Genomic DNA, 26,340 nt, shown 5'->3' with positions numbered 1-26,340 from the left:
ATTGTTTTCCGAAATCAAATGAAACAGAATTATGGAACAGTAAATGAATATATCAAGTAGAAATTTTAGGAGACCAATAAGATCCAATTAAAAAGAGGAACCTAGGAAAGAGGTCAGGGCAACCGGTAAATTTTAAAATCATTTGTGTAACAGTGACAGAGGAAGCCAGAAGAACATCTAATTCTCTAACAGAAAAGATTAGAGAAGTGAGAACTGACAACTAAACTCTGAGGGATGCCCTCAAGTAAGACAACAAGAAGTAGACATCAGGGACAAAAACAGAAAAATAAAAGATGCAAAAAGAACAAAGATGTTTCGAAAAGGAATTATACAGGAGTTAAGAGTGTGGAATTAAAAATAGGGACTCTACTTCTGAGCGCTTATGTGCTTTACGTGTATGATTATTTTAATCTCTACAGAATCTTTAAAGTAGGCACTACTAAGTTATTCCCCCAATATTGTCTTTGGTCACCATGTCTTCCCATACACTCTTTCCTGTCTCTAGAAAGCTGTTTCTCCTCTGCCCTTTCTAGCGAATCTTACTCACCATTCAAAGTAACAGTCCCAGCAGCAGCAGTAATAACAACAGTTTTGACTTAATGAGCAGCTGTTTTGTCCCTACCAGGCACTGTGCTGCTAAATCCTTTAAATTTTCTTATTCAACCTTTACAATTTCAGAGGTAGGCATTAGCTCATTTTACAAGTGAGAAAAATATAGGTTAGGGAGGTGATTTAATTTGCTCCAAATCCTATAATTCTCCAACTGCAGAACAGGGATTCAAAACCAGAACTACTGGATTCCACAGCCTACACTGTAATCACCAGATGGCCTTGACTCACCTCCTCTGCTAAGGTTTCTTTGACCACCATCTCTCACCTCACCATCCTCTGTGGTCCAACTGCACCCAGTACATCCTGTCACACTAAGATACTCAGTGAGCAATACTATCTGCCTCTTACACTCAGCATAAGCTTCTTAACAACAGGGACTAAATGGTATCTTCTCTTTGAATTTCTAAAATCTAGTGGGGCGTATCTGGAATATGATAGGTATATATTAGTACAGAAAGTGATGTACCAGTTAATACCACAACCAATTATTCTGAGTAATAAGTTCTCTAAACTCAGAGGAAAATGTGTGCTGGCAGAATGCCGATGAGCATCATCTTCACTGTTAACAGCTTTATACCTTCTACTCAACAACAAGACCTACAACAATCGCTCTTAATTGGGGGTGCGGGGGCCCCCTAGACTAAGGGTATGCAAAACCTACTTTGAATATTTCAGTAACTGAAATAAACAATTATACATTTATCACATAAAGCAAGCAATACAGGCTAACTAAAATAATGTTACTTTGCTTTTGGCTGAGACTGTATCAACTCAGTGAGAAATCAGTTCTCTCTTGCTGATTAGAAGGTGAAAAAAGGGCTTCCCTGGTGGCGCAGTGGTTGAGAGTCCGCCTGCCGATGCAGGCGACACGGGTTCGTGCCCCGGTCCGGGAAGATCCCACGTGCCGCGGAGCGGCTGGGCCCGTGAGCCATGGCCGCTGAGCCTGCGCGTCCGGAGCCTGTGCTCCGCAACGGGAGAGGCCACGACAGTGAGAGGCCCGCGTACCTCAAAAAAAAAAAAAAAAAAAGCTAAAGCACAGGTCCTGAGCTTGCACAATTACACTGCCATAGATCCATCAACATTTTAGAAGTGAGCCAAAGAAGAAAACACTAACTCTTCATAAAAAGCTTTATGTCATAGTCTATGGTATTTGGCCTCAATTTCCTCCGTTAGCAGGAAGAGAGAACCATAACACAGTGGGGAAAGCACAAGATTTGGTATCACAACACCAAGAGGTAAGTTAACATCTCTGCTCCATCATATTGCATCCTCAGGTAAATCCTCCAACCTCTCAATGTTTCTTCATCTAGAAAGTTTAAAATACTACTGCACACACACACACACAAAGATAATACACACTAGAGTGCCAATATTCTATTAACAACCTAGCTTAAAAAATTAAGTGAACCTGATCCCTACATTTCTATGCCCTGTACGCTAAATGACACAAAGTCGTATCATCCCTCAAATTCTACTTGTGTTTGCTCTTAATATGTGCTAGATGAGGGTAAATAAAGTTCCATAATTATACACTTTCTCAAATGCAGCTCAAACACCACGTGGCTTCCAAGAAAGCTTAACAAATTTTGTTATTGTCACACATACAGATGTTAGGAAGGATAACTATTACTTATGCCTCACCTCAATTTTAACCAAATCCTCATATCATGTAAATCATAAGATTATGAGATGATGTCTGAATTGAGCTCCTCCTGCCATGCATGTCAGTAACAGTACATGGCTGTTGTGGCAGAAAATGGAAGGAAATTACAGTAATGCTCAGTTCAACTGTTCCTTCTCTACACAAATGGATCACTTTGGCCTCTGTGTGGAGAGCAGACCACAAGGAGGGCAAGAGCGTAAGAAAGGGACACCCTGGCAATCATCCTCCTAGCAGACTCCTGCAATCATCCAGGTGAGATGAAGGAGAGCTGAACGTTCTGACCACTCATTCAGGACTATGAATCCACCCCCTTACCAATCTAGACACTAGCTAGCCAGACTACTTTAGCTGTTGCAAAGTCAAAAATTCAAACTGTAATTAATTCTAAGTGGTTTCTAGGTGCTGACATGGATCACTGCCCTTATATGTGAGGTGTACCATAGTTTTTTCTTGCCCTCCTATTAACACAGGAGGGGAAGTTATCCTCCTCGTTTCCTCTTACTTCCAGGTCGCCGTTCCTCGTTCCCTTCCTTAAATACCTCAGCCAGATTATTACACCTGATACTTCTCTTTGTTGTATGTTCTGTCTTCCTGATCACTCCCCTCCTTTACTGAGGATGTGAACACCTCACTCACTCCCCCTTTCTCCCTTCCACCAATTCTTCCACACTTCTTTCACTTCAACATTTATGTACTAGATCCAAGCTCCTGGCCTCCAAGCTCCTTGACTTCTTCCTTTCTCCAAAAAGCTGTTCTTATGTCCCAGTCACATCTTCCCCAAGAACTTACTGTTACCAACAACTGCACCATGTCCATAATTTTCATTTCTAGTGTCTAACGCTCTGATCACCACCAGTGCACTTACTGTGATACCCTCCTTTCCTCAGCAGGTCCAGACTTCCCTGAGCTCCAGACTCCTATCCAAAGGCCCACCGGACACCTTTATGTAAGTAGATGTCTTACAGGCATCTCAAACTTTAACATGACCAAAACTGAACTACTGATGTTCCCTCCAATTCCATTCTTCTGTCTTTCCTAATTCCGTTAATGGAACTAGCAGTCAGTCTTTGCCCAGATTAAAAACAAAAAACCCAAAGTTATCCTTGATTCTTTACTTTCCCTTAATCAATCCAACAGCAAGTCCGTTTTACTCTGTCTTCAAAATATATATCACATTCTAAACTTTTCACCACATCCATCACCTTCACCACAGTCTAAGCCACCGCCACCTCTCACTGTAGTAGCCTAACTGGTCTCGCCTCATCTTCTCCCTTCTGGTCACACAGGGCCCAGAGTACCCTTTTTTTTTTTTTTTTTTGCGGTACGCGGGCCTCTCACTGTTGTGGTCTCTCCCGATGCGGAGCACAGGCTCCGGACGCGCAGGCTCAGCGGCCATGGCTCACGGGCCCAGCCACTCCGCGGCATGTGGCATCCCCCGGACCGGGTCACGAACCCGCGTCCCCTGCATCGGCAGGCGGACTCTCAACCACTGCGCCACCAGAGAAGCCCCAGAGTACCCTTTTAAAAGGTAAATCTGAGCAGGTCATTCCCCTGGCTCAAAATCCTTCAGGCACTGAATTCTGTTCCAAGCCCTCACCATTGTCTAGTAACTCCTCCATGATCTGCCATCCACCTCCCGACCCTCCACTTCCGACTACAATTCTCATTGCTCATTCTCATTACTTTGGCCTTCTGCTGTTTCTTGGTCAAGCCAAGTTCACTCCCACTTAAAGGTGTCCGCTATTTCCTCTATCTGGATTATCTCCCCCAGACACCCTCCCTCAAGGATTTCCCCCTCACTTCATTCAAGATCTCAAATGTCCCCTCCCCAGGGATTCCCCTATCTACCCCAACTAAAATAAACACTCTCACACCCTGTTAGTCTTATCCCTTACCCTGCTTTATTTTTCTTCAGTGCACTTATTTCCCAATACATTATAGTTGTAATTGTCTACCCCACAAGACTAATCCCCATGAAAAGCATAATTTTGACTTGTTCACCATTTTATCCAACTATCTAGAACTTTGCCTGGAACAGTCTGTACTTAATACATGAATGAATGAATAGTTATCAAGCATTTTCATACACAGTAAGGAAATAAAACAACTTCCCTTCACATGTTCATGCAACAATCATCAAGAGGATAGTATGAGAATTGAAACTCATGTTCATTTCTAACTTTACCTGTTAACACTAAAAGATAAACATAGACCCCAGTTTGGGGTTTAAGTTGTATGGACGTACATAAAAATGATCCATTCTAGAGCTTAAGACTTTTCATCAGCATCTGCCATTCTGGACCCAATTATAAACTCAGGCTGTCTAACAGACTTTGAGAAACAGTTTGCTAACAAATGCCATGACTTTTACTTCCCTGTTAAATCTCTCAAACTTGAGAGATTTTTCTCCTGAAACAATTCAAATAATTAGAACAAACATTATTAGAATTGCTGGTAAGTTCCTTTTAATGTGTACTTACCACTGGCTACAATTTCTGATAAGATCTTTGTATACATTACCTCCTTTAAACTTAACAATAACCCTGTGAGGTAGGTAATCCTGTCCCCAATTCACACAGAAAAAAGTAGTGACAACCAGAAGCATAATTATAGACAACTGTAAAGAAAGAAAACTTTAAAAGTAGGAATCAACTTTAAAAAAGAGAAAGCAACCATAGGTCTTTTCACGTAGGGTTAAAGGGCTTATGTTTCTTATGAGTCCCCCAACACATTATTGTATCAAAGCAGACCTGCAGGGACTTCCTTGGTGGTCCAGTGGTTAAGAATCTGCCCCCCAATGCAAGGGACATGGGTTCGATCCATGGTTGGGGAACTAAGATCCCACATGCTACGCAGCAACTAAACCCACGCCACCACAACTACAGAGCCCATGCGCTCTGGAGCCCGTGGGCCACAACTAGAGATAAGCCGGAGCACGGCAATGAAAGAGCCCCCATGCTGCAACTAAGACCCGACGCAGCCAAAAAGAAAAAAAAAAAAAAAAAAGCAAACCTGCTGAATTCATGCTGCTTTTTGTTTTTCGGTTTTTGGTTTTTTGGGCCGTGCCACGCGGCTTGCAGGATATTAGTTCCCCTACCAGGGATTGAACCTGGGCCAAGCAGTGAAAGCCTGGAATCCTAACCACTAGACTACCATGGAACTCCCCTGAAGTTCATGCTTTAATGACCCTGGCACATCTTGTAAAAGGCTATGGTACTTTAAACATAGAAGGCAAAGACAAAAATTTTAATTTGCCTTGAAAAACAATTTTTTTAACTTTTGAAACTTAAAAGGTACGTGTCAATTATCTGAAAATCCATGTATTTTAAGCACCTCTTTCTACAATGATGTTAGATGTATTGTAAATAATACAGAGGTCTACCCCATTAACTGTTCTCACACACTTACGCACACACGGTGTCAAGAAAAGGCATAACCAACCACTTAGAGAAGGTGACATTAGAGCCAGAGTTCAGATAAGACATAGAAGTTTGCCAGGCATCAAAACAGAACCAGATGAAGAGCACTCTGAAAACATGAACATGTACAGACCTTGGTGACAGATCCATTATTTCAAACATTTTATTGACGTCTACTACATGCCAGGCCCTGGGATACAAAGATGATTAAACAGTCTGAGCCCTCAAGGAATGAAAAACTACTGAGAGAAAGATATAAAAACATAATTATAGGAGTATTACAGAACAGTAATTTAGATATATGTACATGAAGGGAATACAGGCCTGATGCCCAATAGAGCTTAGGGGCAATTAGGAAAGGTTTCGAGAAGTAGGTAAAATCTAGGTTAAATCTTAAAGGAAGAGAAGGAAAAGGCTGGAGCACAGGGTAAATGGAAGGGCAAGGACAAAAGGTCAAGGGTCCTTAGGGGCAATTCTAAGGAGTTTGGAACTTAACACACAAAACAAGGAGTTGATAGAGGCTTTTAAACAGAGGGTGACTTATATCTGTCTGACTTGACATTTGTCTTTTAGTAAGAACTCAGGCAGCAATGTGGAGGATGTGCTATTGGCAGTGCTGGGGCCCAGGGCGGGCTGCCCCAAAATATGCCTCAGTGGCATACTATTTTGAAGAAACAGCGGTTGCAAGGGGGAGACTATGACCCTCCTCTCTGTCTCCCTGAAAACAGGAAATAAATCTCCCACGTAAAAGGTGCCCTCCCTGTAATGGAAGGTAGAAAGACATCCTTATCACCAGAGATGGGGAGTTCAGGGCCCAGAGACCTGTATAAGGAAACACCTGCCACTTCTTTGCTAATTTACTAACCAAGCCCAAACTTTGCTTAAGTTCCTTACTAATTAAGCACCCAAACCTAAGCTTCTTTGTCTTGTCAATTCCCCTCTAACTTATTGTTGGTCTAAAACATATAAAAGCTGCCTACTTTGGCCACTTTTTAGGTCTTGTTTCTGAGACCTCCATGCACACGAATCAAAGATTCTTTTTTCTCCTGTTAATCTACCTTGTGTCAAGAATTCAAGAGGGGTTAAATCAACTATACTCCAGTACAAAATAAAATTGTTTTTAAAAAGGTGAATTTTATGATATGTATATTTTATCAGAATAAAAAAGCAAATACTGGGGGGGAAAAAAGAGAACTCAAGAGGGGTAAAGGGGGAAATTTTGCCCTTCTGGATAACAGGGAGAACAATGAGCTCTCACAAATGATAAGGGCCTAAAGTAAGGCTCAAATGACATGTATTTCTTAAATGGACAAATGATTTCATGAAGAAGAGATAAGAGAGATCGGATAAATTTACAAACATTAAGCTGAGGCATCTATGAGATATCCAGGTGCCTACACCCAGAAGGCAGTTGGAAATACAGATCCCAAGCGAGTTTCCCAACTAAGCCTACGGGTGTGCCATTAAGCTAAGTAACTACAGGAGAAGAGAAATGAGTAGATAAGTTCAATATGATATACCGGTGAGTCAGCCAAGTGATTATCGCCAACAGGCAAATGAATATACAAATCTGGACTAAAGAGAGAGATGTGGGATTCATTGGTGTATAGGCAGCAGCTAAGGCCAAGCACAGGAAGGAAGTCTCAGGGAGAGGCCATAAGTCAAGAAAAGAGATTACTTAGGAAATAACAAAGCTAACATTTGCCTAGTACTTACTTTGGCTCATTTAATCCTCACAACAATCTATGTGGCAGATACTATTAACCCTTTTTTCTTTTGGCCACGCCACATGGCTTGAGGGATCTTAGTTCCCTGACCAGGGATTGAACCCAGGCCACAGCAGTGAAAGAGTCCTAACCACTGAACCGCCAGGGAATTCCCACTATTATCTCATTTTAGAAGTGGTTAACATTTTCCAATATTACAAGGCAATTAAAGAACTGTAAAGAAAAAAAACAAGGCCTAGGAAAGATTAGAGGAGAACCAGGAGCAAGCAATGTTTCAAATCAAGTTAGAAGATACAAGAGGTAACCTACAGTCAATACCATGGAAAATTCAGGTAGGACCAAAAAAATACAGGAAGAAAAAAAAAAAGAGCATGGGGCACTGAATATTTCACAATCTGGGGACATTAGTAGCTACAATTTACATGCATAATTAGTTTCAGGAAGAAGGAAGTTTCAGGAAGAGAGAGAAAGAAACATTGAACTGGGTTGTAAAATGAGTTGAGGAAGTGAAAATCATGATCATAAGACTAGTCTCACAAGAGGTGCAGCAATAAAGGAAATAGGCACTCATGTTTATCATGTCAGTAACATTTAAAGTGCTGGATGCCAGGGTCAGTGCATCACATACCTCACTTAAAATTTCCATTTTAAAAGGTGCAAAAGATTCGGAAACACTACTAAACTCAGTCATATGACAGTAAGTGGCAGCAGAAACATTTACACCCAAAGTGGCATAAAGTTGACTAGCTATTTTAAAAATACAACACACTGAACAATTATTTCTTAAGAATCCAACCAGTTCACTGGTTTTGGAACGTTCAGTGTGGTAGTATCTAACTTGCCTTAAGAAAGCGAAACAAAAAGAATTGGATTGAACCACTAAAATGAATCACGTTGGAAAGAAGTGTTCACTTTAGCCTGCCTGCAGTGTTCCTTTATTAATAAAGCTTTCAAAAGCACATTTAAATCTATTTTTTTAAAAAAAAGAAACATTGAACAGGAACACCTACTCTAGGAGAAGACTTTGTTACATCACTCCCAGGTTCAGTAGGGGTAAAGAGAAACACTTTACAGATACAATTCAAAACATAAAGGTTCCCTTTCTTCTTTCCAAATAAAGGTTTGCCCTAGTACAACCCTATATTTACATATCAAAGAACTGGCTTATCAATTAGCAAAACTAAAGAACACAAATTCTCATTTACACCTGTATGGTCACTATAATCATTTATCCTATGTGATAAATTCCAAAAATAAATTTTGTTAACTGGCCTTTGTTAAAAACTTTTTCCTTTTCCTTCCCAAAGGAAACAGGTAATCTCTAGTTAATATTTTTCATTCAAAAGTTCCCTCCTTGGGACTTCCCTGGTGGTGCAGTGGTTAAGAATCCGCCTGCCAATGCGGGAGACACAGGTTCGATCCCTGGTTCGGGAAGATCCCACATGCCGAGGAGCAACTAAGCCCGTGCGCCACAACTACTGAGCCTGCGTGCCACAACTACTGAAGCCCGCGTGCGTAAACCCCATGCTCCGCAACAAGAGAAGCCACCGCAATGAGAAGCCCGCACACCGCAACAAAGAGTAGCCCCCGCTCGACGCAACTAAGGAAAGCCCACGCACAGCAACGAAGACCCAGTGCAGCCAAAAATAAAATAAATAAAAGCAATCATTAAAAAAAAAAAAGTTCCCTCCTCTGTCCTCCAACTCATTCATTCTCTCATTGTGCCAGGTGCTGGGCCAGACTGCGAACTAAGACCTAAATAAGATGGACTAGCCCAGCCTTCATGAAATTTACATGCTAGTAGAAGAAACAAAGCATCTAAGTAACTAACGCAGCTCATTACAATTGATGATTAACTGCAGCTAAGAAAAATAGAGCGCTAGGAGGGTTTAACTCCCCACAGGATGGGTTTCCTGAAAAAGTGATATTAGGGCTGATATTAGAGGAAATGAGCCAATTAGAGGTGAAGGAAACCCCTAAAGACCAGGAGATAGTAAAGAGAAAGAGGCTTTCTTAGAAGAACAAAAATAAAACCGGTGTGGCTGGAGCCCAGAGAGCTCAAACTGAACTGGAGATAAGAGTGGCAACAGTGTTTTGATCTTTATCCTAAGAATGTGAAATCTTGAGAGTTCGCAGCACATGATGCAATGAGACACGTGCATTTTTAAAGGAATAGTCTTGAATGCATCAGAGCTCCTTCCAAAATCCATCCTCATGCCTAAACAACACACAACTTCCCTAACATCAATACCGCCCAACTTAAAGCAAGGGGAAAAAAAAAAGAATGCTTCGAGTTGAATTCTACTCGAATTCAAGGGACTCTGGAAAAAAATGTTTAAACAGCACCCACCTGAGAGCTTATAGGTGTTTCTCGCTTACAAATAACTTCTAAACATACATATCATTTAAACTGCATGGCTATTAACATTTAAGAATGACAGAAACTTAATCACATCCTAATATTTCAAAATAAAATGAGTTGATTAAAGGTTCTGGTATCCAGATTTCGATGTCTTGAAGTACCACCTATCCCTTCACACTTTTTTCCCCTAAAATCAGTCAGAAGCTGACACTCTGAGTGCGTTTTTGGTTTCGCTTTTTAAGGAATAAAATGTATTCTAATTCATAACTTTCTTTACTACTGGCTTGAGAGATGTCACAGGATTTGGGGGGGACACCAAACAAACCTCCAAGGTTTAAAAGGCTGCCAGCCATACCGGCGCCCGAAGGTAACTTTCCCGCCCGCCCCATCCCCCAAACTGCCCAGGACTCGCGGAGCCTCCCCCTCCCCTCAGCCCAGGACAAGGCCAGGCCCCCGGGCCAGAGTTGCAGCCGCCACTTCTCTCCCCTTCTTCTCCGGCAGAGGCGGGTGGACCCTGGCAGGAAGTGAGGAGGGGACTGGGGAGCATGGGCATTACCTGGGGCCGGAGCCTGGCAGCGGGGACCTCAGCAAGGAGGGCAAAGCCGAGAAGCCGTCACAGCGCGGCTGGCAAGAAGGTCGGCTCCTAGCCGCTCGCTTCCCGGCTGCCCCAGGCCGCCAACGCCACCAGCCCAACAGCAAACGAATGTAACGCGCCCGACTCCCCAGCCCCTCCGCCCCCAGCCTCGCAGCCCGCTACGCAGCGTCATGCGCACGGCCAGCGCCGGCTGAGGCTTTCATTGGTGCTCCCGCCCGCCGTCAGGCTCCGCCCACCGCCCACGGCCGCCCCGCCCCTCCCCGAGTGCGCGGGGTTCCCAGGCTAGAGACCCACGCTGGCCTTGGCCCACTAAGCGGGAAGCTTTGCGCGAGTAGACCTTGATTCCCGCGACAGTAGCTTGCTTTCCATTTCTACCCCAGCGATTCAATGTTCTGCAGAAATGGGACCGAGGCAACTTGCTGCCTGTCCGAAAAGGAGCCCTGCATGGTAGCGCAGAACTGACGAGTCTAGTGCCTCTTCCAGAGACTCGCAGAATGCGCCTATAGAACTGTGGATTATTGCAGTTTGAACTGACCCCCTAGGACAACTAGAAGCGCTAGCCAGAAGCGTTTGTCATGGGATGCTTTAATGCTTTGAAAATTGTTCTCAACTGTGTCCTTCAGCGAACTAGATAAAGAGACAGTAAGGTAAGTGAAATACCGGGGCAATGAAGTAATTTAAAAGGGGACTTCACAATTAAAGAGAAAATGATGATGCAGAGAGATTAGGACATTAGATACAATTAGATTGTATCTGTTTAGATCGCTTAGATTTTTATGAAGGCCAATACGTAGGCAAAGGTAGGTGAAAAGGGAACGATGTGGGCAACAGGGACTGAAGGGCCACACTCTCAGCCTGCAAACCAGTAAGAGCTAACCTAGCCTGTCCAGTCAATCCAACCCTACAGTATCAGGTTGAGATGGCCACCCATGACCCGGTCAGGCTGCCCTGAACAAATGGATCGAGGTTACCTAAACTGACTACTCTCGGTGGACCTTTTAACAAAGAGATTTGTATAAGTTCCCCTGGCCGCCCAGAGCACCCAGCATTGTTCACCTCGAAGCAGAACCTGGCTTCAGCCTTCAGTCAATTCAGGACTGGCAGTCATTGGCAGGCACACCCAGTTTACCTCTTCTACAGTTGTGATTGCTAATTCTGCCACCTGGATGACAATAGGATCTGATACATCACCTCTCCCCTCCTACCAGTTTAAGAGTAGTAGGAACACAGGGACTCCTTTCTTTAAGACTGCTCACCACTATATACACATACTAAAAAGGCTCATTTTTTCCCCTTGTTTCGTTTATTCATTCAAAAAATATTGTGTTTTGTTCTTGGTGCTAGGGATACAGGAGTGAATATAACAGAAGCCCAGCACTTAGATGCTTATATTTCTAGTGGAAAAGATAACTTTTTTAAAAAAGTAAATAAAATAATAGCAGGTAGTGATGTGTTAAGAAGAAAACAAAAGAGTGGTCAAGAAAGGACTTTTTGAGGAGATGATCTGAACTAAGCCTTAAATGAGGAGGAGCCAGCTATGCCAATTATGGGGAAGAAGAGCATTCTAGACCGAGGACATGGGTGCGGAAGTGCTAATGCTGAACAACGTTGGCTTGTTTGAGGAACAGAAGGCCAGGAGGCCTGAAACACCTTGTGTGGAGGGTATGAGACTGAGGTTGGCAAGTTAAGCAGAAGGCTAATCCTGTTGTTTGGATTTTTTTGTTTGTTAAGTTATGTCTTGTCTTGTTTTATAAGTCAACCTATTTTGTAGAGAATGACTTGCAGGGGGTTAGAAATGGAACAGGGAGAAGCCAGAGGATGATAGAGAGCTATTGGACAAGTCCATGCAATATATGATGGTGACCTGGATTAGGGCGGTTGCTATAGAAACAGAAGTTGAAGGATCTCAGGATATTTTCCTGAGGTGCAGGTGTGAAGAAAGGTGGTAAACAAGGTGACTCCCAGGTGGTTTTCTTAAGCAAGTAGGAGGATGCCATTTAGTTCAAGGGGAAAGATCATTTAATATTACTGGAGGGACCCTGAATGCCTCTGCCCAAACTCCAAGCCTCTCCCACCACTGACCTGAAAATCTCACATCATTCACTCCTTGGGATCAAGGCTTGGTTAAATATGAATGTTGGCTTTATCACATTCCAAAAACCACACGTACGGAACTTGTATTAGTTGCTAGGAATCTAAAGATGAATAAAAACAACTGTCTATTGGGGAGATTGACAATAAGTTAGCCATTTCAAGACAAGTAGGACAAGTATTATAATAAGAAGGGATAATAAAAGTGCCTACCTTGGTGGCAGGGGTTGGGGAGGTGGGGAAAGGAAGCTGGAACAAAGTGAGGGAATGGCATGGGCATATATACACTACCAAATGTAAAATAGATAGCTAGTGGGAAGCAGCCACATAGCACAGGGAGATCAGCTCAGTGCTTTGTGACTACCTAGAGGGGTGGGATAGGGAGGGGGGGGGGAGATGCAAGAGGGAGGGGCTATGGGGATATATGTATACATATAGCTGATTCACTTTGTTATACAGCAGAAACTAACACACCATTGTAAAGCAATTATACTCCAGTAAAGACATAAAAAAATTAAAATTAAAAAAAATTTTTTTTAAGTGCCTACCTTACAGGGTCACTGTAAGGATGAAATGAGTCAATGCCTACAGAGCTCCAAGTACAGACGCTGGCATATAGAAGTAGTCAATAAATATCAACAGTTATTTTACACTTTTCTACACTGAGGTTTATCATTATTTTTGATGTTGTTATCTTCTGGATTCAGTAGGAGCAGATAGAATGATTATCACAGCCTGCTACTCTAGGAGAGGGAAGGTTGAATGGAGGAAGTCTACCTGACTCTAGCTTTCTGAACCAGTAGGAAGAAAGAGAAATTTAATTGGCAGGCAAGGGAGGAGGGACATTCTAAGCAAAAGAAAAACAAAGTCAAAGGCTAACAAGAAAAGAGGGAGCCAGAACTAGAGACAGAACTATGCAACAGACTGGAAAGTAGTTGAGTATTGTTGAAGTGTAGGTTACTTACCAAGAAGTGGCAAGAGATAAAGTTGGTGTCAGGGCTTAAGAAATGGGAAAATAATTTGAAAAAGAATAGATACATGTATAGGGATAACTGAATCACCTTGTTGTACACCTGAAACCAACACAACATTGTTAATCAACTATACTCCAATATAAAATAAAACTTTAAAAAAAAAAGAAATATGTAGACCATGCTGAGACATTCTGACTCAGACTCCCATAGACAGTGGGGAGCCAGTAAAGGATGTTAAGTAGGGAAGAGTCATGATTTAGGAGACTGTACTAGAGGAAATGAAACTGAAGGTGGAGAGACCAGTTAGAAGGGCATTACAGTACTATGGATGAGAGATGATAAGTGCCTAAACTAGGGCAGTAGCAAGTAGGGTGGGCATATTTGACAGAGATTTAAACAGACAATTAACAGAATTAGAGAGTGTTTGGATGTGGTTGTTCAGGATGTATCCAGGATCTTCAGCATAGCAGGCTGGGTGGCTGGAGTTAATGCTGACTGAAGTAAGAAAATGCTTCCTGGAGAAGGACGAAGAATAAGCTTTACTCGGGTTAATATTTAAGCTGCACTAGTCCATCTCCAACTGAGACCTAAAGAAACTGAACAAGAAGCAATCAAGATTTGTTTAATTTTACAATAAAAATAGTTCTAACTTTTTTGCTGGTTGTGTCAATAATGCATACTTACTGCAGAAAATAAAATCAGGTACAGAAAGCACAAAGATAAAAGCCATCTAAAGTCCTACCACCCAGGGATGCAGCTAAACTTTGATGTGGGGAAGGAAGAGAACAGTGGCCTCAACCTGGGGACTGAGCCATATCACAAGAAGACACTGGGGTCTACAGGGAGCCAGAACAGGAAACTGAACAGGAACCAAATCGGGTTTTAAAATACAAACATCTCAATTCTTTTTTTTTTTTAAGAAAGGTTTTTTTTTTAATTAAATTAATTAATTAATTTTATTTTTTGGCTGCACTGGGTCTTTGTTGCTGCCTGCTGGCTTTCTCTAGTTGTGGCGAGTGGGGACTACTCTTCATTGTGGTGCGCAAGCTTCTCATTGCAGTGGCTTCTCTTGTTGCGGAGCACGGGCTCTAGGCACGCGGGCTTCAGTAGTTGTGGCTTATAGGCTCTAGAGCGCAGGCTCAGTAGTTGTAGCACATGGGCTTAGTTGCTCCATGGCACGTGGGATCTTCCCGGACCAGAGATCGAACCAGTGCCCCCAGCGTTGGCAGGTGAATTCTTAACCACTGTTCAGCCAGTGAAGTCCAACATCTCAGTTCTTCAAAAGAGTCCACATCTCTCTTATGATACCAAACAAGCAACAAATCTTATCCCGTTTCAAATATGTGTAATTTCTCCATTGGCACTCAGGGCGTAGTGAAACATAGACTCATCGGAGTTAAGGTTTTGTGACTAAGTTAGTACAAGGCAAGAGTGTAAATCAGGACAACCTTGATTGGTATGTCCCTGAAAACTCTTAGAGAGTTGGACTCCTCTCTTTTTTATGTATTCTGGAAGCATCCAGCAAAATATGTAAGAGCCACCTGAAAAATATATTGAATGAGTTAATGAAGCCAACTGAAATATAAGATTGTGGGCAGATCCCAAACTAATGAGAGGTCAGACACAACTTCATTCCTTGTCTTAGTGATTCAGTCATCTTGCATGCTGTCATCACTTGTTTTTCTACAAACAGGTTTCTTTATATACAGGGAGGAGTGCCACCTATCCCTGTTAAGTAGACTGCAGCTTGACTCGATAGACTGCCTCTAGCTCTAAATAGCAAAGTATTACATTTTAGGCACTGCCATAGATGTAATAATAGTTCAGGTAATATACACACGTAAGAAAACACCCTCAAGATTTCCTGAATCACCAGATGATTTTTTTTATCTTACTGGAACTAAGTTGGTATAAATCTAAAGAAGATTCTGGTCAGTTAAGACGATATGGTAAGACCTAGAGAAACCACTAAGAAAATAACTCCAAAAAATATAGGGAAAAAATCATTAAAGAAATTTAAATGTTACGCTAAGGAATATTCAATTAAAGAAAAAAAGGGAAAAAAATAAATAAAAAAAAGAGAAGAAAAAAGAAAAAAAGAAAAAAAAAAAAAAAAAGTAAAGTAGGAAGAGATGAACAAAAAAGACATGAGACACAGAAAATAAAAATTATAATGGCAGACATAAATTCAACTATATCGATAATAATAACATTGTATGAATGAATTGAACAGAATACATTAATAAACAAAATCCATCTATATGCTACCTACAGGAGCAGTTTAGATTCAAAGATACACAGAGGTTGAAATTAAAAGAGGAAAAAACATGAATCATTCAAAAAGCAATCATAAGAAAGCTGGAGTGGCTATATTAATATCAGATAAAATAGACTTTACAGTAAAAATATTTAAGTGGTGCAACCACTTTGCAAAACAGCCTAGCAGTTCAGCATATAATTGCCATATGACCCAGTAATTCCACTCCTAGGTATATATCCAAGAGAAACATTTGTCCACACAAAAACTTGTGCAAAGTATTCATAGCAGCATTATTCATAATAACCAAAAAGTGGAAACAAACTAAATGCTTATCAACTAATGAATGAATAAATAAAACATAGTATATCCATATAATTGAATATGATTCATCCATAAACAGAAATGAAGTACTGACATATGTTTCAACGTGGATAAAACTTGAAAATATTATGCTAAGGGGAAATAAGACTGTCATAGAAGACCACATATTATATGATTCCATCCATATGGAACGTCCAGGATAGGTAAATCTGTAGAAACAGAAAGAACATTGGTAATTACCCAGAGCCGGGAGAATTGAGTGGAAATTGGGAGTGACTGCTAAGAGATACAGTTTCCTTTGGGGGTGATGGAAGTGTTCTAAGATTGATTGTAGTGATGGTTGTGCAACTCTGTGACTACACTAAAAACTATTGAATTGTACACTTTAAATGGGTGAATTTTATGGTATGTGAATTATATCTAAATAAAGTAATTTTTAAATACAGAAAAAACTAATATAGAGGTCAGATTGGTGGTTACCTTTTGCCAAGTTATCAGTTAAGAGAAGGCATGAGGGAGCCTGCTGCTGTGTTAGAAATATTCAGTGTCTTGATCTGGGTGGTGATTACATGGGTGTTCACAAATGTAAAAGTTCTTCTAACTATATACTTAAGTCTGTGTACTTCACTACATGTAATACATCAGACAAAAAGAAAAACATTTTTAAATGCCAGTTTTATTTAAATAATATGACTTAAAATATTGATATTCATTAATTATATTTTATTTTTCCATTTTATATTATATATAAATTATATATACATAATTTATATTTTATAATATTTTATACATGAAATAACTTTTAAAACATATATTAAAATAATTTTTATTTTACATTTTACATATACTTTCCTAATGAAAATATATTCAACACATTCAATTTTTGTACACTTTAAATTCTACTACATTTTGTATACTAATACTTTGAATCATTACTGTAGATAGTGCACAAAAAATGAACATCTTAATGATAATAACATAATTAATGATTTTGTTGATGATGGCAAGATAAAAGTTATGAAATAAATACATGATAATATATGAATTACATATGTTTTAATTTTATTCCCCATCCAGATATCATTGGATCATCAGCCCAAAATCTAGATACATGCAATAATATTTAAATTGTAATATTTGACATTTTACTTCTCTTTCAGTCATACAAAAGTTATAGCTTTAGATATATTTTCCCATTTGATTTTTTTTTTTTTTTTTTTGCCGTACGTGGGCCTCTCTCTGTTGTGGCCTTTCCCGTTGCGGAGCACAGGCTCCGGACGCGCAGGCTCAGCTGCCATGACTCACGGGCCCAGCCGCTCCACGGCATGTGGGATCTTCCCGGACCGGGGCAAGAACCCGCATCCCCTGCATCGGCAGGCGGACTCTCAACCACTGCGCCACCGGGGAAGCCCCCATTTGATTTTTATAAAGGTTTGTTTGTTGATATAAGAAGATATATTTTCTTTGATAGTCCTGCGTGAACTTGATTTATAACTTTTAAAGACTTAAACATAAGGCACGTGGGCCTCAATTTATTCTTTGGTTCTCAATCCCACAAATGTTATTGGTGGGCCTACAAATAGCACGTGTGACCTGCCTTATTTACAGTTATCTATATACTTTTTAACCACCTACTTCAACTTCCTGTATACACACACAAAATTCTCTGTTGTTCCTGAAGAACAGAGATGGTCTTACCCATTCTTGATTCCCCTGTGTAGTGTGTAACACAGTAAGTATAGGAAACAATTAATAGATTTTGAATTTAACTGAATCACATACGTAGGAAGTGGGAGGTACACCTCAAGAGATTTTTTGAGAAATCATAGATTTAAGAAATCCAAAAATAGACAGGAGTGACAGGTGTGAAGAGTCAAGACTTTTGCCTTCAAGACATCAAAAGCATACGCAATAGAGAACAAGTTTACCCAGTTTCCTTCACTAATGTACATCCTTTGGCACGATGAACAATCTATGGAGGTGAGAGGTTCACTGACTCGGAGTTGGGCTGGGCAATGTGTGGTAATGAGACATGTCTTTCGGTATATTGTTTTAGAAGAAGATGTAGGAGCACATTAAACTTCATACTCAGGGATGAAAAGCCACTCTGGAACTATATAAGATCCTCTATGCAATGTTCTAACAGTCCACCTTTAATTTCCACTGGAATCTAACTCTGCAGAAATTACCAGTAAAAGTTCAAGAAATAATTGTGGTGGTTTTAGCAATATAGTAAATAGCCATCTGTTAGAAATTTGACTAAGATTCCCTAATAGGTTGTCAGGGATGAATGAATTTTAAATAACAAAAATAATGTCAAGCAACAATTAATTTCACCAAACTGCTATCAGCTGGAAACAATCGCCCTTATTGGCTGAGCTTGTACAGTTGCAGCGTCAGTATGAAACAATGGATCCAGGTCTTCAAATTTTAGGTCATAAGGCAGACTTGCACAAATGTTAGAGGATTGTTTCCCTTCTGTAGGAACACAGAATGTAGATCAAATCATCCTGGTTCTGGACAAGAACAAGTTGGCTTTTTACCTCCTCTCTTTTACCAAGTAAATTTTGTGACTTGAAAGGTTTGGCAGGAGCCAAAGCACGAAGTCAGAAGATACAGGATGTGTTCAGGAAATAATGAGTAATCAAGTTGGCCAGGAGACTCAGAGCTTCTCAAAACTTTTCTGCCAGAATATCTCCTTACAGAGAAAGAATAAACTCAAATGTCCCATTCATCGAGAAATTTAAGCGTTTGTCCCCATATCCCCACTCAATGTCTTTGAAATCTCATGTTTTAGCTTTAAAATCAATGCAAACTTTGCATACCAGTCTATCATATCAATGGTGCTATGTAAATATAATGTTTCAGATGTCTATTATCAGAGGAGAAAACAAGTTTCCTATTTCTAGACTTGGCTAATATACTTTCTTGGGAAAGGAGGTTCGTTATACATGTGGCAAAGCCCTTTATATAAATACATATTTTTTGAATTTTGTGAGAATTGTCACGAATATATACATTTATTTTAAATATTATTATTAAACTGTTCTGTTTTCAAACCTAATTCAAATTCAAAACCTAATAAACAGTTTATTATTAAACTGAACAGTAAGTAACTACCCCTCAGCTTAAGAAATAAAACAGCCCAGAACCTTAAAGCTCCCAGTATACCCCTCCCAGACTGTTCTCCTTCTGCTTGTTTTCCCCCCAGGAAACCACTATCCTGAATTTTATGTTACTCATTCCTTTGCTTTTCTCTATAATTTACGAGTTTACCACAAATATAGATATTCCTAAACAATATAACATAAAGTAGCATAAATAGCTTTACTTATTTGTGACCTTGATATAAATGATATATATATTCTACAATTTGCCTTTTCAGTTCCACATTGTTTTTGTGATTCTTTCATATCAATATGTGTGGTTAGAGTTCATTCACTTTCACTTATGAAGAATATTGCTGTATATTTATCCATTCCAGTGTTGCTGGACATGTTGTTTTCAGTTTTTTGTAATTACAAAGTGTTGTGTCTCCAGATGCATATGGGAAGGAATTTCTGTAAGGTAAATATCCAGGAGTGAAGTAAATTTTAGTAAATAGTGCCTATGGCACATAATATTTTCTAAAGATAGCAACAAAAATATCTTCCATCCAAATGCTCTTTTTACAATGTGACTTTGACATATCTCCCATCAAGACATGGAGTCTATGTCCCCTTTCTTGGATAGTGGGTGAGCTTTTGTAACTTTAAATCAGTAGAGAATGGTGGAAGTTACTCTGTGTGACTTTCAAAGCTAGTTTATAAAGGGCCATACACCTTCTATTTTGTTAGCTCAAATACTTGCTCCTAAAAGATTTTAGCTTCCTTATAAGGACTCTGACCAACCAGAGGCTGGAGGCCACCATGCTATGAGCTCAATCTAGCTGCCCAAGTGGAGAGGTCCCAAGGAGGGATGCTGAGACAATATGAAGAATGATTCCAGCCAGTTCCTAGTGGCCCCAACTCCCAGATGACCCACTGGAACTGAATGAATGATTCCAGAGCTGCCCAGCCAAGCCCCTTCCAATTTGTGACCCACAGAAACTGTGGAATGTTATTTTAAGTCACTAAATTTGGGGTGGTTTGTATGCAGCAATAGAACACCATAAAAATAGCAAATTGTCTTCCAAAATGGTTGTACCAACTTTCGCTGGTAGTGAACGCGAGTACCTGTTGTTCTACATCTTCATCACCCTTTATGTTTTGCCTGTACGGTACACATGATATGAAATATTATAGTTTTAGATTGAATTTCTCTGATTACTAGGGACTTTGAGCATTTTCATATATTTAGTGGCCATTTGTTTTTTCTTTCATAACATCAAGGCTTTTGCTTGTATTTCCATTAGATTTTCTCTGTAGAATTTAAAAACATTATGAGTACTAACACTTTGTCAGTTATATACATTACAAGTCTCTTCTAGGTTGTTTGTTGCATTTTCCACTCTTTTTATAGTGTATTTTGATGGACAGAAAGTAGCAATATTTTCTTTTATGGTTTCACCCTTTTCTGTCTTAAATTCTTTCACCATGGGATCACAAAGAAGGTTTTCTGTAATTTATTTTAGAAGTTTTACAAGTTTTGTTTTTCATATTTGAGTCTTTAATCATCCACTTGGAATTTATTTTTGTTTGATACGAGGAAAAAACTTTAAATGGGTCCAATTGAGCATCTTTTCTCAACTGAAAACTCTATTGTATGTCAAGTTCCCAAAGCATGGTCTGTTTCTGTGCCTTCTTGTCAGTTCCATAGACTTATTAATCTTTTTGTCAATACCACATTGTTTCAATAATTACAACTGAATGTTAAGATTTTTTTCAATCTAGTAGGGCATGACTCTCTTGCCTGATTTTTCTTATTCAAGAATAGGCTATATCTCGCTATTTATTTAGTCTTCCTTAATGTCTTTCAATAAGCTTTTATAAATTTCTCCACTAAGATCTTGTACATTTTTTCCAGATTATTTAACAGTTTTTGTTGCTACAGTAAGGCTATCATTTTTAAATAAATGTTCTTTTTTGCTGCTGGTATAATCTTATATCTAGAAGTTTTACTAACTGCTCTCATTAACTGTTCATAGATTCTTTCTCAGTTTTTCATGTAGGAATCATATCATCACCAAAGAATTACAGAGTCATGTCTTCCTTTCAAGTTCTTTCCTTGTCTTGCCTTATTACACTGGCTAAGGCCTGTAAGACAATGGTGAGTAGAGTGGGGAAAGTGGGCATTTCTGTATTTTTCCTGGTTTGAAAGAGAATGCTTTTAATGTTTTGCCATTAAACATGATGATTAGGGTAAGTATTTTGAAACTAGCCTTTATTAGATTTAGAAGTCTGATTGTATTACTAAATTACAAAAAGCATATCTTTTTATACATCCAGATAATAATTACATGGTTACTGTTATGTTGTACCTTGCCTCCAAGATGGCCCCAAAGGATTCTCACCTCCTGGTACTCAGAGTCTTACATAATTCCTCTTGTATTGTACCAGAGTAGATCTGTGTAATCCACAGAACATGGCAGAGTGATAAAATATCATTAGATTAGGTTTTAAAAGATATTATGGCATAAGGTTACAAAGGATCATAAGAAACTATGAACAATTATATGCCAATAAAATGGACAGTCTAGAAGAAATGGACAAATCCGTAGAAATGTACAATCTCCCAAGGCTTAACCAGGAAGAAATAGAAAATATGAACAGATCAATCACAAGTACTGACATTGAAACTGTGATTTTAAAACTCCCAACAAACAGAAGTCCAGGACCAGATGGCTTCACAGGTGAATTCTATTAAACATTTAGAGAAGAGTTAACATTTGTCCTTCTCAAACTATTCCAGAAAAATTGCAGAGGAAGGAACCCTTCCAAACTCATTCTACAAGGCCACCCTGATAGCAAAACCAGACAAAGATATCACACTTACACACAAAAATTACAGGCCCGGGCTTCCCTGGTGGCACAGTGGTTGAGAGTCTGCCTGCCGATGCAGGGGACACGGGTTTGTGCCCCAGTCTGGGAAGATCCCACATGCCGCAGAGCGGCTAGGCCCGTGAGCCATGGCCGCTGAGCCTGTGCGTCCGGAGCCTGTGCTCCACAACGGGAGAGGCCACAACAGTGAGAGGCCCGCGTACCGCAAAAAAAAAAAAAAAAAAATTACAGGCCAATATTACTGATGAACATAGATGCAAAAATCCTCAACAAAATATTAGCAAACTGAATCCAGCAATACATTAAAGGGATCATACACCAGGATCAAGGGGGATTTATCCTAGGGGTGCAAGGATGGTTCAGTATCCACAAATCAATCAGTGTGATACACCATATTAAAAACTTGAAGAATAAAAACCATATGATCATCTCAATAGATGCAGAAAAAGCTTTTGACAAAATTCAACATCAGTTTATGATAAAAACTCTCATCAAAGTGGTTATAGAGGGAACATACCTCAACATAATAAAGACTATGTATGATAAGCCCACAGTTAATATACTCAATAGTAAAAAGCTAAAAGCATTTCCCCCAAGATCATCCTTGTTCCACAAGACCAGGTTGCCCACTCTCGCCACTTTTATTCAATACAATATTGGAAGTCCTAACCACAGTAATCATACCAAAAAAAAAAAAAAGAAAAGAAAAGGAATCAAAATTGAAAAAGAGGAATAAAAATGTTATTTTTTGAAATGATATGATACTACATGTAGAACATCCTAATGACCCCACCAAAATACTACTAGAGCTCTTTAATGAATTTGGTGAAGTAGGACACAAAATTAATATACAGAAATCTGTTGCTTTTCTATACACAAAGAACTAACTAATGGAAATTGAGAAAACAATCCCATTTACCATAGCATCAAAAAGAATAAAATACCTAGGAATAAACCTACCCAAGGAGGCAAAAGACCTGTATTCAAAAAACTATAAGACACTGATGAAAGAAATAGAAAACGACACAAGCAGAAAGAAAGATACACTGGGTTCACAGACTGGAAGATTTAATATTGTTAAAATGATCGTACTACCCAAGGCAATATACAGATTCAATGCAATCTCTATCAAAATACCAAAGGCATTTTAAATTATTTATTTATTTATTTATTTATGGCTGCATTGGGTCTTCGTTGCTGTGCATGGGCTTTCTCTAGTTGCGTTGAGCAAGGGCTACTCTTTGTTGCGGTGCGTGGGCTTCTCAATGTGGCGGCTTCTCTTGTTGCAGAGCACAGGCTCTAAGCTTGTGGGCTTCAGCAGTTGTGGCATGTGGGCTCAGTAGTTGTGGGGCATGGGCTCAAGAGTGCAGGCTCAGTAGTTGTGGCACACAGGCTTAGTTGCTCCATGGCATGTGGGATCTTCTGGGACCAGGGATAGAACACATGTCCCCTGCATTGGTAGGCAGATTCTTACCGTTTTTTTTTTTTTTTTTTTTTTTTTTTTTTGCGGTATGCAGGCCTCTCACTCTGTGGCCTCTCAAGTTGCTCCGGACGCGCAGGCTCAGTGGCCATGGCTCACGGGCCCAGCCGCTCCGCGGCATGTGGGATCTTCCCAGACCAGGGCACGAACCCACATCCCCTGCATTAGCAGGTGGACTCTCAACCACTGCACCACCAGGGAAGCCTGGTAGGCAGATTCTTAATCACTGTGCCAAAGACATTTTTAACAGAACTAAACAAATAATTTTAAAGTTCGTATGGAAACACAAAAGATCCCAAATAGCAAAAACAATCTTGAGATAGAAGAACGGAGCTGGAGAAATCACATTCCCTGACTTGAAATTATACTACAAAACTACAATAATCAAAACAGTATGGCGGGGTGGGGGTGGCAGGATGAATTGGGAGATTGGGATTGACATATATACACTAATATGTATAAAATAGATAACTAATAAGAACCTGCTGTATAAAAAGTAAATAAATAAAGCAAAATTCAAAGAAAAACAGAATGCAGGACTTCACTGGTGGTGCAGAGGTTAAGAATCCACCTGCCAATTCAGGGGACACAGGTTCGATACCTGGTCCAGGAAGATCTCTCATGCTGCAGAGCAACTAAGCCCGTGTGCCACAACTACAGAGCCTGCGCTCTAGGGCCTGCGTGCCTCAACTACTGATCCCACGTGCTGCAACTACTGAAGACCATGCACCTAGAGCCCTTACTCCACAACAAGAGAAGCCACCACAACGTGAGGCCCATGCACCTCAATGAAGAGTAGACCCCACTCGCTGCAACTAGAGAAAGCCCACACACGGCAACGAAGAAGCAACGCAGCAAAAAAAAAAAACCAAAACCAAACAAACAAACAAAAAAACCAACCATTATGGCACTGGCACAAAAACAGACACATAAATCAGTGGAAAAGAATAGAGGGCCAGAAATAAATTCACACACTATGGTCAATTAATCTATGACAAAAGAGGCAAGAATATACAATGGGGAAAAGATGTCTAATCTCTCCAATAAGTGGTTCTGGGAAAACTGGACAGTTACATGTAAACGAATGAAATTAGAACATTTTCTCATACCATATACAAAAATAAACTCAAAATGGATTAAAGACCTAAATGTAAGACCTAAAGCCATAAAACTCCTAGAAGAGAATATAGGCAGAATATTCCTTGATGTAAATTGTAGCCATATTTTTTTGGATTTGCCTCCTAAGACAAAGGAAACAAAAGCAAAAATAAACAAACGGAACCTAATTAAGCTTAAAAGCTTTTGCACAGCAAAGGAAACCATTGACAATATTAAAAAAGGATCTACTGAATGGGAGAAAATATTTGCAAATGATATGACCAATAAGGGGTTAATATCATACATATATGTATACATATATACACACACATAGACATACAGACACAGCTCATATAACACAATAACAAAAAATGAACAACTTGATTAAAAAATGGCCAGAAGACTTAAATAGACATTTTTCAAAGAAGACATACAGATGGCGAACAGGCACATGAAAAGATGCCCAACATCACTAATCATCAGAAAAATGCAAATCAAAACCACAATGAGATATCATTTCACACCTGTCAGAATGGCTATCATCAAAAAGACCACAGGCAGCTCCCTATTGCTGGAGGAGAAAAGTGCCCCGGATCCTTTCAGGACTCTTGGTCTTTTGGAAGCGACCCAAATAGAGTGAGGGAAGAGGGAGGAAAATCCCCTGGATCCCTGCAGGGTTAATTTATTTTAAAATAAAATAAGAGAAAAATACTCAACATGCAAAAGTCTTGTGAAGAAAATGAAAGAAAAGCACCGAACGTGCCAAAGGCTGAGGAAGACCGCCCTATGGAAGCTGTACCACAGGAGGCAGAAAGAAATCCTCAACCTTCTGAAGAAGGTGTTAGCCAGGAAGCAGAGGGAAACCTTAGAGGAGGGCTGACTCAGCCTGGTCAGGGATATAAAGAGGACACTCCGGTTAGGCATTTGGACCCAGAAGAAACGATAAGAGGAGTAGATGAGTTGGAAAGGCTAAGGGAAGAGATAAGAAGAGTAAGAAACACGTTTGTGATGATGCATTGGAAACAAAGACATTCACGCAGCCGTCCTCATCCTGTGTGCTTTAGGCCTTGAATTCTTTTTTTTTTTTTTGTCTGATATTAAAATCTGGCGCCTGCTTTCTTTCTGTTAGCATTTTCTGATGTATCTTTGACTTTTGTTTTATTTTTAATCATCTGGTGGGGTTTTGCTTTAGGTAGTGTCCTTATTACCAGCATCTGGATTTTGTATTTTGACACATTCTCCAGGTCTGTTTTTCAATTGGGAAGTTTCACACATATGCATGAAAATATGTTCATTCCATATTGTAAAGTAAAACATAACAGGTTACACAGTAGCATATTTAGTATCAGCTCACATATGTAGGAGTAAATCTCAAGTTGTGTGTGTGTATACATACATACATATATCAAAATTTTAACTGTGCTTATTTCTGTGTGGTGTGAGTTTTTTTCTTTTTGCTCATATGTATTTTTTAATGAACACATCACACATACAAAAAGAATTAAAGTTCTTTTTTATAATTAAGAGTCAATCAAATAATTTGCAACCAGCTTATAAGGGCAATGGGGGCACCTAAATTCTTGAAGAAAGAACTATTAAAAAAAATGTAAACCTCAAATTACCTCTGGATCTCTTAGCCAGGGGAATAAAACTGGCAGTTATCACAGAAAAAAAAAAAAAAAAGACCACAAATGACAAATGTTGGTGAGGACGGGGAGAAAAGGGAACAATTGTACACTGCTGGTAGGAATGTAAGTTGG

General features: G+C 39.7%; 2 protein-coding genes across 7 annotated transcripts in view; one reads left to right on the top strand and one right to left on the bottom strand.

Annotated features, from left to right (window-relative positions):
• Positions 1 to 10,556, bottom strand: part of SOAT1 (sterol O-acyltransferase 1) — a 58,028-nt gene extending 47,472 nt beyond the window's left edge. For 4 of the 6 annotated variants that reach the window (XM_032643722.1, XM_032643733.1, XM_032643742.1 and 1 more), the window contains exon 1: positions 10,340 to 10,530. The gene's annotated coding sequence lies outside the window, so the exon portion shown is untranslated. Of the gene's footprint in view, positions 1 to 10,339 lie in introns of all 6 variants that reach the window. The other 2 variants (XM_032643725.1, XM_032643728.1) reach the window with 2 other exon arrangements.
• Positions 10,557 to 25,171: 14,615 nt separating this feature from the next.
• On the top strand, positions 25,172 to 25,699 carry LOC116758886 (transcription elongation factor A protein-like 8). Its single transcript, XM_032642144.1, has one exon. It carries the CDS (start codon positions 25,298 to 25,300, stop codon positions 25,649 to 25,651), a length of 354 nt encoding a protein of 117 aa, XP_032498035.1. The 5' UTR covers positions 25,172 to 25,297; the 3' UTR covers positions 25,652 to 25,699.
• The last annotated feature ends 641 nt before the right edge of the window (positions 25,700 to 26,340 follow it).

This window comes from Phocoena sinus, chromosome 1, assembly GCF_008692025.1.
Source record: "Phocoena sinus isolate mPhoSin1 chromosome 1, mPhoSin1.pri, whole genome shotgun sequence".
In the NCBI taxonomy this organism is placed as follows: domain Eukaryota; kingdom Metazoa; phylum Chordata; class Mammalia; order Artiodactyla; family Phocoenidae; genus Phocoena; species Phocoena sinus.
This window is presented reverse-complemented; position numbering and strand designations above follow the sequence as displayed.